This window comes from Lycium barbarum, chromosome 12, assembly GCF_019175385.1.
Source record: "Lycium barbarum isolate Lr01 chromosome 12, ASM1917538v2, whole genome shotgun sequence".
Taxonomy (NCBI): domain Eukaryota; kingdom Viridiplantae; phylum Streptophyta; class Magnoliopsida; order Solanales; family Solanaceae; genus Lycium; species Lycium barbarum.
The window spans coordinates 86,278,629-86,294,618 of NC_083348.1; the positions used below are offsets into that span (position 1 = coordinate 86,278,629).

General features: G+C 35.6%; 2 protein-coding genes across 2 annotated transcripts; one reads left to right on the top strand and one right to left on the bottom strand.

The window, feature by feature from the left end:
- Positions 1 to 282: 282 nt before the first annotated feature.
- LOC132621549 (pentatricopeptide repeat-containing protein At5g55740, chloroplastic) lies at positions 283 to 4,076 on the top strand. Its single transcript, XM_060335869.1, has one exon. It carries the CDS (start codon positions 488 to 490, stop codon positions 2,996 to 2,998), a length of 2,511 nt encoding a protein of 836 aa, XP_060191852.1. The 5' UTR covers positions 283 to 487; the 3' UTR covers positions 2,999 to 4,076.
- A 327-nt stretch (positions 4,077 to 4,403) lies between these two features.
- On the bottom strand, positions 4,404 to 8,064 carry LOC132622850 (uncharacterized). The gene is made up of 7 exons (XM_060337523.1): positions 7,863 to 8,064; positions 7,122 to 7,181; positions 6,767 to 6,885; positions 5,540 to 5,679; positions 5,174 to 5,324; positions 4,932 to 5,091; positions 4,404 to 4,864 (listed from the first exon to the last, which is right to left on the bottom strand). Exons 2-7 carry the CDS (start codon positions 7,132 to 7,134, stop codon positions 4,773 to 4,775), a joined length of 675 nt encoding a protein of 224 aa, XP_060193506.1. The 5' UTR covers positions 7,135 to 7,181; positions 7,863 to 8,064; the 3' UTR covers positions 4,404 to 4,772.
- Between the last annotated feature and the right edge of the window lie 7,926 nt (positions 8,065 to 15,990).

Genomic DNA, 15,990 nt, shown 5'->3' on the forward strand with positions numbered 1-15,990 from the left:
ATTAGAGTAAAAGAAAAACAACCTGATTTTTTTGGGTTGAATTGATTAAATGACCCTCTACAAAATATAACAGATAGTCTCTGTGTTATGTTAGAGTCGCTCAGGTATACAGAGGTATATGTGCTCATTTTTGCAAAGATCCCTCTTAACTAATTTCATCATTTGTTGTATTTCTTTTCGGGGAAAAAGTGAGTTTGAAGGTCACTTACAAAATGTTTTTAGTTTTATGAAATTTTTACAAACACAACTTTAGTTTTATAATATGAAATGATCATTTCCTTGTATTCAAATTATAAAGACAAAATATCTCAGTTTCTCAAATTTTCTCGGGCTGGGAAAAAAAAAAAAAATGAAACTTGCACTACCTTTTGTAAGTGCTAAAATGACCAAACACCCCAAGTGGTTTGTATGGCCAAAATGATCACACCATATCCATATTTATGCTCTCCTTGAAATGATACACAATTAAGCAGCTACACCTACATGCATGGCTTCACTGCCAATTAACCCCACCTTAAACCCTCACACTCTTACACTAAAACCCAAATCATTTGTGAAATTCCCAGAGAGTCATTTCATAACAAACCAAGAAGATGGCAGAAAGGAAAAACTTGTCATCAATAAATCTTACTACTTCAAAGTTCTTGGGTCTTTATGTAAAGAAGGTAAACTTCAAGAAGCTGTGGACTTTCTCAAGGAAATGGAGTACCAAAATCTGTATGTTGGACCTGAGTTCTATGGTGAACTCCTCCAAGGCTGTGTCTATGAGAGAGACCTTCAATTGGGTCAGCAAATTCATGCAAAGATTACAAAATGTGGTGGTTTCTTTGCCAAGAATGAGTACATTGAGACAAAGCTTGTGATTTTTTATGCAAAATGTGATGTTTTTAGTGTTTCCAACCATTTGTTTTGCAGACTGAGAAAACAGAGTGTTTTTTCTTGGGCTGCTATTATTGGACTACATTGCAGGATGAATATGTCTAAACAAGCTTTGTGGAAATTCATTGAAATGCTAGAAAATGGGATATTAGGCGACAATTTTGTTCTCCCAAATGTATTGAAAGCTTGTGGTGCTCTAAATTTTGTTGAACTTGGGAAATGTGTTCATGGGCATGTCTTGAAATTAGGTTTTGAAGGTTGTGTATTTGTGGCTAGTAGTCTTATTGATATGTATGGAAAATGTGGGGTTTTGGATGATGCTAGAAAGGTTTTTGACTGTATAGTTGAAAGAAATGTAGTCACGTGGAACTCAATAATTGTGAGTTATATGCAAAATGGATTCAATGAGGAAGCTATTGGAGTCTTCTATGATATGAGAACTGAAGCGATTGAACCAACTCGTGTAACTCTGTCGAGTTTTCTTTCAGCTTCAGCCAATTTATGTGCTCTACAAGAAGGTAAGCAAGGTCATGCTATATCTATTTTGAGTGGATTAGATTTGGATAACATCTTAGGGAGCTCACTTATAAACTTTTATGCTAAAGTTGGTTTGGTTAGTGATGCTGAGGTAATATTTGATCGGCTGATTGAGAAAGATGTGGTAACATGGAACTTGTTAATGTCTTGTTATGTACAATCTGGTCAGATTGACAAGGCTCTCAACTTGTCTCGTTTGATGAGATCAAAAGGTTTTAGGTTTGACTCCGTGACACTATCATCAATATTATCTGCTTCAGCAGATTTAAGGGATTTGAAACTTGGCAGAGAAGCGCATTGTTTTTGTATCAGAAACAATTTTGAGAATGACATAGTTGTAGCAAGTGGTATTATAAATATGTATGCCAAATGTGAGAGAATCCCAGATGCAAAACGGGTTTTTGACTACACAATGGAGAAAGATCTGGTCTTGTGGAATACATTATTGGCTGCTTATGCAGAAGTGGGTTTGAGCGGTGAGTCATTAAGATTATTTTACCAGATGCAGCTGTTTGGTTTACCACAAAATACGAGATCTTGGAATTCTGTAATTCTTGGATTCTTAAGAAATGGACAGGTAAATGAGGCCATAGACATTTTTACACAAATGAAAACTGTTGGTTTGGACCCTAACACGGTAACTTATACTACTCTTATCAGTGGCCTATCTCAAAATGGTTACAGCAGTGAGGCACTTACATATTTTAAACAACTGCTTCAAGCAGGGTATAGACCAAATAGTGCAAGTATTGTTGCTGCCCTCTCAGCGTCTACAAATCTAGCATCACTGCACGATGGAAGAGCCATTCATGGATACATTTTAAGGCAAAAGATTCCATTATCTCTTCCTGTGGCAACTTCATTAGTTGATATGTATGCTAAATGTGGAAGTCTAAATTGTGCAAAATGCATTTTTGATTTGATTCCGGAAAAGGAGCTGGCCTTGTATAATGCTATGATATCTGGTTATGCTTTACATGGCTGTGTTGTAGAAGCACTTGCATTGTTCCAACGTCTGCGCGAGGGAGGCGTGGAACCAGACAGCATTACCTTCACCAATGTGCTGTCCTCTTGTTGTCATGCTGGACTGGTAAAAGAAGGCTTAGATGTTCTTTATGACATGCTCTCTGTGTATCATGTGAAGCCAAGTGTGGAACATTATGGTTGTATGATCACTCTTCTCTCTAGGTGCGGTGATCTTGATGAAACTATGCAGCTCATTCAGAGTATGCCTTTCGAACCTGATGCAAATGTTTTGGAATCACTGCTTGTGGCTTGTAGAGAACTCAGAGAGACAGAACTCGAGGAACATATAGCTAATTGCTTAATTAAGATGGAACCAGATAATTCAGGACACTATGTGTCACTTTCAAATGCATATGCAACAACTGGGAGATGGAATGAAGTCTCAAAACTGAGGGATTTGATGAAGAAAAAAGGTCTTAGGAAGAGACCTGGATGCAGTTGGATTCAGGTTGGAACCGAATTCCATATGTTTGTTTCAGGAGACAGGTGGCATCCACGCACAGAGGAAATAAGTACAATATTGGCCTTGCTAGATGGGGAAATGCAGCTTTACTAGATTCTATTTCAACAACTGAGAATATCAAGTGATCATTCCTTGGGCACATTGTCATCTTTCATGTTAATGAGATGATATCAAGATGGCAATCTTTAGAGATTAAAAATGGATGGCTTGAAGACCAGAACAGCCCCAACACAAGAGAATGTAAAGCATGTCATCACTTGTTAAAAAATATACGGAGTATCTGTATTTGTCTACAGGAGACAACACTGAAGTTTTGATGCTGGACCAGTTCATATAAATTTCCTGATTGATCAGAGAACTAGATGAGCCAACATTATGCCTTGTGAGCAAAATGATCTCTTGTGTGTTAACCACTACTTGGATATGGGCACTGTACTTGCATCATTTTATTCACAACAAAGACTGATGTATGGATTTGATAGATGACAGAGATGGTCCTACATGAGTTGTCTAGCGGAAGTACTTCCATTCTTCTAGGTTGTGGTACTAAAGACCAAATTGAAATTCTTAAAACTATTGGAGCTGCTGTAAATATACGCATTTGACATCTTCTTCTAGTAAATTTCTCTAAACTGATTAGAATTCGTCACGTTTTCTTATCACTAGCTCTATGTCTTGAACCACGAATGCCTTCTTGTACAGATCATCCTTCTTGTACAGATCATTCTCTTCCTTTTCTTTCATCTACAGACGCAGAGTCTTCCTTGGAAATTGGGTGGGCACCTATCTATTGTTTGCAAGATAGGGAGAAACAAATGTAGATAAACTTTTCTAACATGGAAGCAGAAGTGAGGTGTTATCACAGATCAAGTTGGTGACAGCTCTTTTATGCATCGATCTACAAGGTCACTCATCCTGCTATGTGTTAAATTTGCACAGTTTGCTGTTTTGTCAATTCCAGGAGAACTAGCAACAATGGTTAAATCTTGATGCTTACCGGTTTGGGATTATAACGATTGGTGAACCTTTATTGATGGTTAAAGAATTACTTACTATTTAACTTTATACGTCAAATCCAGTAAGATGCGGAAAGAACTGTATTTGTGGCTACAAATTTGTAAAATACACGAGGCCAAGTAGAATGGTACTAGTACATCTTATTTGTAAATAATTAACGTGGCTTGCATCAAGTAAATGAGCTAACAAGCTCGAACCTCTAAATAGTGTCAACTTTGGCACTAGCTAATGAGGTAAAATCATCAAGAAACAGCCACACCGTGGAGAATAAGGGCTAACATGGATCAGAATGGCCCGAGGTTCATGCTCTCATGCAGAGGCTGAGTTTGGCATCCAAGTCCCAAAAGTAGAATTTCATATGGTTTATTCGAACAAAAGTTAAATCCATTTAAGTCGATGAAATTTGATTTCCACAACATTTTTATCAAATAATTATAATGTTTAACACATCTGGCACATAGTCAGCATCAAAAGGCAAGCATGAGAAGAAAGGATCAAATAGTTTTGAATAAGACAGTTACAGGAAATCCATGGGTTCAAAATCTGAGATCCACATCATACAAGAGAACGCAGATCAACTGACAAATAATTTACGAAATGATCTCCAACCAGTAACTGACCATAAAAATGAAAACAAAACAAAGGATGCTCTTTTATTTGACCCCAAAAAAAACAAAAAGGAAAAAGAAAAAAATATGACACACTCAATAAGACTCCAGAATTGGGAGGTAAACAGGGCACAGGAACTTCCTCATAGTTGTCGCTTGTAAATCCAAACAATCGCCAGACTGGTGTAACTAGAAAGGTGAAAAAGTTGGTCTAACATGCATGTGTTTGCTAAGTTTCCATCTCACATGAAATCATAATCATCATAACCCTCATATGCATTTACCACTGCTTCATCATCTTCCTTATCAACATGTAGCTGCTTCTTCTTTCCACCTGTAAAGGAGAAGTCATAAACCGTGCCAATAGCAATCATCATAGACAAAAGTAGGCACAGCATTACCTGTCTTCTTTTTACTCGCATTGGCTTCCTTTTCTGCTTTAATTTTCTCATTTGCAAATGCAGTAATAGAAGAGCCAATTTCTTTAGCATCTGCCCCTTTCATCGTGGTCATTGACAATCTCATAACAGCCTTGAGCAAAACAGGGTAATGGTAGCTTTTCTGAAAAATGCCAAGCATTTAATTCCCAGTCAAAGTTAAGCCCCAACATTTAAAAAATTAGAAAAGATTAAATTTGGCCAACCTCATATGGCCGCAGCTTATGAGAAATCAACTCAGCATATTCCAAGAAATCACTCTCGCTTTTTGGGATGAAATTATCAATGGTCTTGTCATCACCACCTTTCTTGGCAAATAATTCAGCAGTGGACTTATAATCAGCTTCTTCTACAAGCCTGTAAAGAGAGATGAGATCAGAATTCTGATACCAGGAAACCCAACAAGTTGCACACCAGATTCATAATTCAACTTATTAACTATAACCAATGACTTGGCATGACACCAACTTCTTAGACAGCTAAACTATTAATCCTCTATTTCTCAATTAAAACTACTCTATATGAGGCATGAACGGCTAAATTAATGACAACTAATTCGTCAGTTCCCTAACCTTTGCTGGCGAAGTTTTTCTGCTACTGGATCTAGAGGCTCTTCCTTTGTATGAACTTCAACTTCCTTGCCTTTCTTTTCACTGGCTTTTGCAGCAGACTTCTTGGGGGCCTTCTCAGCAGGAGGTTCAGGTTTAGGTGCCTGATTAATCCACCACACCTTAAATTAATTAGACCAAGACGTAGTATGCAGAGAAGGTACTTGAAATAGGAACATGAGAATCACAGAGTAGGTGACATGGCGCAAAAGCAGGTTGAATAGAAAAATATAAGTGTGAAACGAATACAATCTTACAACACACATGAAGGGTAATAATTAAATATCTTAAAAAAATAATACTCCACGGAAGAGAATCACCCTACTGCAAGGGATTGGTTCATAAATAGCTATGAAACAAATATCAAGAGGTCAATTTGTGTAATACACAATCCTTGTTTTGTCTGCCCATTAACTTGAGTTTTAATGTTGAGGATAAAAATGTTTGTTTTGATTTTTACAAGATGGTCAGACTAATTAATGAATCTGTACAGTTGGCTGGCACTTTATATAACTCATGATGCAGCAATATTGGTCATAGTTTGTTGATGTTTGCCTATGAATCTGTTTTGAATCATCTCTTATCTGTTTTGGAACTTGTAGTAATCAAGGGGTCATTCAGTAACATTGTTTTCGATTCTCACCATGGATTAATAACTTCCCAATCATACAGGGGAAACCTTTAATATCAAATTCTTAAATGGACAAAGAACTATGAGCAGTCTTATAATTACAACACCGAAATGGCTTTAAAGAACACTAAGCAGTCTTATGATTACAGAGCTAAAGAGGCCTTTTTACAACTACTACACCTCAGTCCCAAACAAGTTGGGGTCAGCTATATGAATCCCCATTGATCATGTTGCCCATTTAAACTCAACTCATATCATCATCATGCCAAGTTAAAAAAAAAATGAAAAATTAAGTTTAGCTACAAATAATTCATTTATGCAGCAACAACACCATGAAAATCCCTTAGATAATTATTTGATAAGTCAATCCAAGTAGATATTCTCAATGCAAAAGAACAAATTCAACTTTTCAAGATAATAATACACACACAACATAGCAGGCAAGCAAGTGCATTATTGGAACAAGATAGTTTAACTAAGATGATTTTTTTGGGAATCGATGAATAGTGCAAGCATGTCCACGAAACAGACACAGGAAATCAATAACTTGTCAACTATACCGGAGCAGGTTCTTCTTCATCTTCCCAAGAATCTTTTACATCATCATCATCTACATCTTCATCATCCCATTTACTCACTGGCAGATCCTTCTTAAGAAGATCCGGAACTGGTACATCCTCTGAAACAAAACATCCAAGTTACAGACTATCTTGCGTATATTGCCGCGGCTTACAACTAAAAGATCTGACAAGTTAAATCAAACTCAGAATTCACTAATAAACTAACCGCATCCTACTTCCTATCAGAACAATAAACTGTTTACTAAATAAAGCAAGATGTATAAGCATCAGAAGTAATTGAATTAGTTTTTTCCTCAGGAAGGTAGTTACTAAAACTGAGAAATATCAACATTACCCCAATCCTCCATCTCTAGTTGATTCTTTTCCGTCCACAAAAGCTTGTAAATTCGAATATCTGCATAACCAGTAGACGAAACATCAGTCATTTTCAAAAGAAACCAAATTAGCAGCAACGGAAACCTCCAAAATCCATAGTGATCTTTAGACAAATCATTCATATACAGCACAACTAACAACTTGAAACAGTTCAATTATGAAATTCGGAGCTCCAAGATGAAGCAAGCACATCACCTCGCTCACAAGATTCTCCATTAATATCCATATAGACTTGAAAAAAAAATAACAAAATGGAAATTTACATTTCGTGTTCTTGAAACACATACAGGTCTACTTTTTGTGAGGACCGGATTGGACATTGTAACACATGTAGGTATATGTGGGAAATTTACATTAGGCACCTCTTGTGTATATAAAAATTGTGGTATTTTACACGGGAAAAAAAATTGGAACAACGTTGTCAATAATAGAGAAATAGGTAAAAGAAATTTCCAGCCAAGATTTAATACTTGAGTTCTTCCGTATATTGTCACTTCCTTTTTTATTTTAATAGTTTCTGCGATTACATGGATTATATCTATTTACACAATACCTAATTGGGATTGAGCAACAATTGTGCGATTGTATACCAAAAAAACGTTTTAGTAGGACGCCTAATCACCAATAGAATGGTAGATGCGACAAAGAAAGAGGTAATTAGTAAAAAAATTAGCAATAAAATAGAGATTAAGTAGTGTACCAGTTGGATGGAGTGTGGCCGACGGGCGGATAAAGCGACGGAACAGAAATCTCTGGTCGCTAAACCCTAGTAGGCTCGGAATTCGTATCGGAAAGTACTAGAAGAAACGCCTAGAGAATCTGGTGGGTCGTGTTAGGGTTTGTGAGTCTGTCTGGTCTCGGGTTTTTAATATCCACTTTCTATTCCACGGATCCGGCTCCGATTTGGAATTGGACTCATTATTCCTTATTTACAGTTTTATATCCTCATTTTGGGGGTCCGGCACTTTTGTAACCCAAGAAAATAAAAATTTGGAACCAAACTAACTCAGGCTTCACGCACAGATTTTGTGCGTGAAAGGGCCAAAGTGTATATTTACATTTTGGTCCATTTGCGCACAGAATCTGTGCGTGAAACCCGTGCCTAAACCCCCGCCCCAACCTTTATTCTTTGGAAATCAAACTCAAAATTAAGGTTTTTTTTCGTACTTTGACCGAAGATTAGTCACGTTTCAAAACTTGTTATATTTAGGTTTAAGTGTCATATTTTATAAGGTTTTGATTAATCTCTTTTGTTTTACTCCCAAAGCTATGAAAGTACTTTTTTGGTTCAAGACGAGAGGTTCATAATAATTGAAAAATATTTCATTCCATTAGCAACGAAATACATCATTAAATTACAATAGACTTAAAAATAAAAAATAAATGAAGTTCTAGACACTCTTCTACTTCCAGATGTGCTGCCACCACGGGAGTTTTGCCCACATGAACGCTTATCATGCCCAAATTGCTTACATGTCGAGCGCTTGCGAGAGTAAGTCTTTTCGCTAACATCCATTTGATTGTGATAACGCGTTAGCTTATTTTTTCCAATTTACGGATATGGTTCTTGTTCGCAATCATAGAAAACGGCGCGACTGGCCAATAAGCTTGATCACCAAGGGGACGGAAGTGGCCGGAATATGCTTTAAGGTATTTTACGACCTTATATTCTTCCGCCACATAACCAGTTACATTTCTAGCCATTCTCTCAAAGCACTTGACTGCATGAGAACATGGCATGTGGTACGTTTGCCACTTACCACAAGTGCATGATTGTGTACGCTCAGTAACGATATGTTTGTTTCCTCATTTGCCCTCGCAATAACCCGTTCTAACTTCATACAATCGTTGAACGATGTCATACTCGGTCATTTGGTGACCCTCTACCTTTCTTCTATGGTGCTCCATTTTTTTATAGGGCTTTGGCATCCATGTTCTCTCGTCGGCTAATATAGCTCTTGCCTGCCTTGTCCTATCCGCAAATCGCTCCACGACCTGCCTGAAAGTTAGTCTTACCATTGCGGTGACAGGTAGTCCTTGAGTAGATTTGAGGAGTCCATTGAAAGTCTCTGAGTTGTTCGTTGTAAGCATGCCCCATCTCCTTCCTCCATCAGCATAAAGCGTCCATTTTTCAACTTCTAATTTCAACAGCCAAACATATGCCTCTTCACTCACTTCCCTTAGCAGCTCCATTTTTGCAGCCCATTTTCTTTGTTGATATTGCATCACAGCCCCTCACATCAATTTGTTTACAGTGCCATTTCCAAACTTTGTTTGCAAATTAGCCTTTAAGTGCCTTAAACAATATCGATGGTAAGCATGTGGAGGTTGCCACCCTTTCAAAGTACGCATAGTGTGCAATATGCCTTTATGACGATCCGATAGGACATATATGCCCTGACGACCCTTAATAACATGAGTTTGTAGATGAGTCAAGAACATCCCCGATGTCTCGTTGCTCTCGTTGGCGGCAATTGCGAAAGCAAGAGGGAATATTGACTCATTGGCATCCATACCTACTGCAATTAGGAGCTTAATGTCATATAAGCCATATACATGGGTCCCATCTATCGATATCACATTCCGGCAATGAGCAAAACCATCAATACTTGGTTTGAATGCCCAAAAGACAAAGTCAAAAATTTTGCCCTCTAAAAGCCACAACTGTACAACAGTGCCAGGATTAGCATGTTTTAGAGCCGCCATATACCCCGGCAACGCCTGAAAAGGGGATTCTCAAGTTCCAAAGATCATCTCAAAAGCACGTCTACGCCCGAGAAATCCCTTTCTCTTGCTTATGATTTTACCATATTTTGAGTGGACCATGCTAATACAAGTTTTGATAGGCATCCTGCATAAGTTTAAACAAACAATATTTAACAATGATATTTTAACTGCTATAAGATATATAATGTAAACGGTCAGATAAATTATCTTGGAGTTTCCTCAATGTGTTTAAGTAACACATGAGCAATCATGTTTATATCTAGATTAAAATGAACTGCTCGACTTTGTCCCATATCACAAGTATGCTTTGGGTGGAATTTTGTGATTTCCCACAGACCATCCGGCTTAGCAATTCCCCGAAGCAACCATCGACATCCTTGAGTATGTCGCTTACAAATGAGCCTTCATAGCGATTTGTTTGAGTCATCAACCTTAAACTCCCTCATATCCTTTATACAATACATTCTGACAGCCCGTTGCAACATCTTTTTTTATGTGAACTGCATTCCCTTTGCAATGACGCATTCATCAGTCATGAGATTTTTTGGTTCAATCCACGTTTTTTGGTGATTTTGATAATCATCTCTTGTGAAGATAAATGCATCCTCACGACCTTGGAGACTGTCAAGATATAGAATATAGTCAGAATGTCACTGCATTGGGCTGTCAGGAATTGGGTTTTCGGTTGTGTTGTCAAAAATGCAGCATTGTGTTGTCATATCGGTCCTTTAGGTGTCATAAAAAGCTGAATTTGACATGCATGATGTGTTGTCAAATCATGTCCTATTGCTCACAAGAACATTGAATAATATGAATTTAATTCAAATAAACGGTCAAAAATGCAACATTGTGTTGTCAAATATGTCCTTTAGGTGTCATAAAAAAGTTGAAATTGGCATGCATGATATGTTGTCAAATCATGTCCTATTGCGCACAAGAACATTGCGTAATATGAATTTAATTCAAATAAACGGTCAAAAATGCAGCATTGTGTTGTCCAATCGGTCATTTAGGTGTCATAAAAAGCTGAAATTGGCATGCATGATGTGTTGTCAAATCATGTCCTATTGCGCACAAGAATATTGCGTAATATGAATTTAATTCAAATAAACGGTCAAAAATGCAGCATTGTGTTGTCAAATCGGTCCTTTAGGTGTCATAAAAAAACTGAAATTGGCATGCATGATGTGTTATCAAATTATGAATTTAATTCAAATAAACGGTAAAAAATGCAGCATTGTGTTGTCAAATCGGTCCTTTAGGTGTCATAAAAAAGCTGAAATTGGCATGCATGATGTGTTGTCAAGTTATGAATTTAATACAAATAAACGGTCAAAATGCAGCATTGTGTTGTCAAATCGGTCTTTTAGGTGTAATAAAAAAGCTGAAATTGGCATGCATGACGTGTTGTCAAATTGTGAATTTAATTCAAATAAACAGTAAAAAATGCAGCATTGTGTTGTCAAATCGGTCCTTTAGGTGTCATAAAAAAGTTGAAATTGGCATGCATGATGTGTTGTCAAAGTATGAATTTAATTCAAATAAACGGTAAAAAATGCAGCATTGTGTTGTCAAATCGGTCCTTTAGGTGTCATAAAAAAGCTGAAATCGGCATGCATGATGTGTTGTCAAATCATGTCCTATTGCGCACAAGAACATTGCGTAGTATGAATTTAATTCAAATAAACGGTAAAAAAATACAGTACTATATATAACATGATTGACAAACACCTAGTATTCACTTTAAAACGAGTTATCATGACATTCCACAACCAATTTGGTAATCTTGATTCTATTACATGTTTTACCCCAGCAAAATATTTGAAGCAATGGGTAGGACATGAGAACTAGATGATGATGATTTTCATTACTCAAATAACCCTAACAAAAGATTCAACCAAGAATACAATAAACAATGAGAGAAGAGTGGAATTGGCACAAAATTTCTCCACCTATTCCTTTTAGTCGAGCCTCTCGGTCTGTCATTATACCTCGAGAAGTAGAAAGAATTACAATCCCCATTCCACCTAAAATTCGCGGAATTCGTTGATAATTTAGGGAGGCTGAAGCACTGGAGCAAAAGTTAGCTTCAATAGGGCTTAAACGCCAAAAAAAAATGCTATGTTTTTAGTTTATAGTAATAACTGCATTCGCAAATATCGGGTTGTATAGCAAACATTGAAGTTTCAAAACTTTGAGACATGTTTTTGGAAGTGCAAAAGTGTGTTGAAAGGGTGAAGATGGAGGAAATGAAAGAGAAGAAAATGCATGTGTTGGATCGGGGGGTTTAGGGAGGGGTTTCACGCACAGAATACGCACAGATTCTGTGCGTGACAGGCCCAAAATATAAATGTACACTTTGGCCCTTTCACGCACAGAATCTGTGGGTGAAGCCTAGTTTGGTTTTTTTTTTTTTTTTTTAATGGGTTAGTTTGATTCCATTTTTTTTTTTGGGTGACAAAAGTGCCGGATTCTCATTTTGGCCTAAATACATAACGAGGGTAATATGAGAAAGGGAAAAGGTGCAAATATACCCATCAATTTTGCGATTTAAAGCATATATACCCCTCGTTAAAAAAGTGATCCATATATACCTGGTGCAAATATACCCATTTTGCTGATGAATTTTTTTTTTAAAATTATTTAACTTATTCTTTAATTAAAAAAAAAAGTCATGGGCTTTAAAATAAAAGTCTACCCATTTTTTTAGTAGAGTTATTTTCTTAAAGCCACGTGGTAATTTTGTTTCTTGGTCGGCTGGGTTGGTTCGTTTAAAGAAAATGGGTCGCCTTATTTTTAAAGTCACGTGACTTTTTTTTTTAATTAAAAATTAAGTTAAATGATTTTATTTTTTAAATTTATCAGCGAAAAAGATATATTTGCACCACATTTTTAACGAGGGGTATATCTACTCTAAATAACAAAGTTTAGGGGTATATTTGCACCTTCGCCCTATGATAAATAAAGTCCTCAAAGTATGGGATTAATTATTTTTCCCCGTACCATGGGCTTAATTAAAATATGTTTTTTGGTTCCATTTTAGGTGGTGTTTGCATAAATATTTTTGTAAAGAACTCGTAGTGCAGAATCTTTTTACACCAACTATTTTTCCAATAGACTGAAAAAATCAAAGAATAATGATGAACCATCGAAGTGAACCCAAAAGAATTTAACTTGGTTTGTTAGAATGTTATTAACACACATGCAAAATGCTATTTTATACGATAAATGTGGTTATTTTAATAATTTATTTATGGGTTAAGCAAAGGTGTCTCAGAGTCCACTTGTGAGATTACACGGGCAATTTACAGGATTGCCCTTCGCTGGAGGTGGTCTTTAATTTTTACCCCTCAAAATGGCGGTCTTTAAAATTTGCCCTTCAGAATTTACATGGGCAGATTTGCAAAAATGCTGCCTAGAGAAATTTTGGCTTGCGATTTTTTTTTAACTGAGCTGGGGTTCGAATCCACAACCTTAGGGTGTTAGGTGAGAGGCAATACTTAAAGACCACCAAAATTGAAGGGTAAAAATTAAAGACCACCCCAAATGAAGGGCAATCCGCCCAAAAAAAAAAAAAAAGATTACACTGGATATGTTGTTGTTATTCTTAAGCAAAAGTGTCAAATTAATTTGATAAGACTAACATTGTGGTTAGTTAATAATAGCAGTAATTTCAATTGATATAGTCACTCGATGTGTTAAGAACCTGTGACAAATTAACTTGATAATAATAAAAATTGTGCTCCGTTAGTAATGTTAATGTTTCCTTTTAATCTAGTTGTGTTACCTTTAAATTTATTATTATACTATTAACTAGTTAATTAATCCGCGCTTCGCGCGGTCGTGTAAAAATTCAAAATATCACTAAATAATTATATTGCTGCAATGATTTTTACAATGTAAATGATTTTTTGCAAAGTAATAATATAAGTAGCAAAAATAGAAATAGACTTGTAAAGTCAAGTCTAGAGATAACTCATGTAGTAAATAGAGAAAAAATTATCAAAATTTTATGCATCATTTGTTTTTAACATTTATAAATTGAACACCGCATACAACAGCTAGCAATTTAGCAACATTGAACACATTTGATAAAAAGAAAATTCACATTTAGAATAAAAATTCATAAGTTTAAAACTCATGATAACACCTTTAATGTGTATTCTTGCCACTAAATAAAAGGACTCTCACCAAACAAACATATAAATTCTCAATTATTTTATGATTGATGGATATAGGTCACAAAAACCTATTTATTGCACAATAACACAAATTTTAGAATGAAAAGAAAAGATAGAAATGGAACATTTGTGTGTATCAAAAGTATAGAAGAGATAAAAAACTAAAATCTAAATAGAACCTAAGAAAGCAAGTGAATGTATAAAATAATCTAAAATTTCAAATAACTAAGTCCGAATGATGAAAACAAAAGCAAGAGTTCGATCCTACCCTTCGCTAAATTCTTTGGTAAAGTGTGAAGGATATAATGCTTGATATCACCATTACAATAATTTTAGAAGACTTCAATTGCTTGACACTCAAAAGCCTAGGCTCTTTCATATTACTTCCTTAAATTATCTCAATAGTGAACAGCCTCTATTATTCCCTCATCCGTTTGTATATACTTCTAATTTCCTCAACTTAATTGTTAAAGCTTTTGGAGCTTCCTTACTATCTCAACTATGATCCTATACAGGTAAGAGAAGAGAAAAAGAACCAACTTTTTAATAAAATAAGATGAATCAGTAAGAAAATTTGTAAAAGGTGGAATAAAAGAAAATTAACTTACCCTCCAATTACATGGTTTCAGCAATAATGTACGAGGCAATTGGAGGCAACACTATAAATAGTCGGATTGTTGCACTATCTAGTATTAAATTAAGGAAACGTGTCTATTAAGTGCAATGAAAATCAGAAACAGTTTCAAGGAAACGGCTTATAGGGGAAGAGAAACCAATGTTGGAAGAGAAACCAATGTTTAATATTAAATTTAATAGACACGACTGTAAACTCAATAGATACAATGTTTTTCTCATTTAATGGAGCAATAAATGTAGATAATTATAGATCTATTCAGCAAATAATTTGAGGGGAATATAAGAGAAAAATGTCAAAAATTGACAAAAAAGATAAATAGCAATGGAGGTCATAGAGAGGTGCCACATCACCTTGTTTATTCCTAGCTTTATATTATATATAGATTCCTAAGAGCGAGTAATAAGTGTGAAATTATGACTTTGTGTTTCATTAAAAACCATTGACAACGACACTACAAACGACTAAGAGCTAGAGGACTCGTAACCAATATAGAAACCCCTGAAAGTGTTCCTTTTTTACATAGAAGAATGCTAACGTCAGTTTACAAGCGGAGTTATATGTAATGCACACATAAAACTTTAGGTCATTCATATGTGGATAAAACTTTGACTTTATGTCATTATAAACTCATCTAAAAGCTCCTTTCAATTTACTTTATGTCATTATAAATTGCTTTTACGGATAAAACTTTGACTTGAAATGAAATAAAGCTCATTATCCAAAAGAACGCATCAATTGTATGCCTCATTGACAAGAATATATGAATATATGTATTTTTAGTACAAAAGCTAGGTAGTTATAATCTATCTGATTTTTTTTTTTTTTAAAAAGAACTATGAAACTTAATATGGTGGTTAACTTTAATCTCCAATGTGTTTTCTTCTTCACTTTATATTTTTATTGTTTGATTTCAAAATTCCTAATATTCATGCATGGGGAACGGATCATCATTTCAAGGCCTCTGCCAAATACACAAATCACTAGAATTAATTGTGTTAGAACTTAATTACGTATTTGATCATCCAATGGATTTGGCTAGTGTCCCTTCAACTTTATTGGGGTTGTATATGGGTGGCCAGGGTCCAACTTAACTAACTGCAAGCGAAACTGGATTGGTCTATGGATAGTTCATTTGGTTCAACTTTATTAGATATCCATCCACTCACTTTCCATTGTCTTGATTGGACCACAAGTACAAGAGAGGATGTTTTTCTTCTTAGTTCTTAAATTCATTAGGCTTTTCCCTTGCATTTTGCCATTTTTGTTGTGGTCTTTTCCTTTTA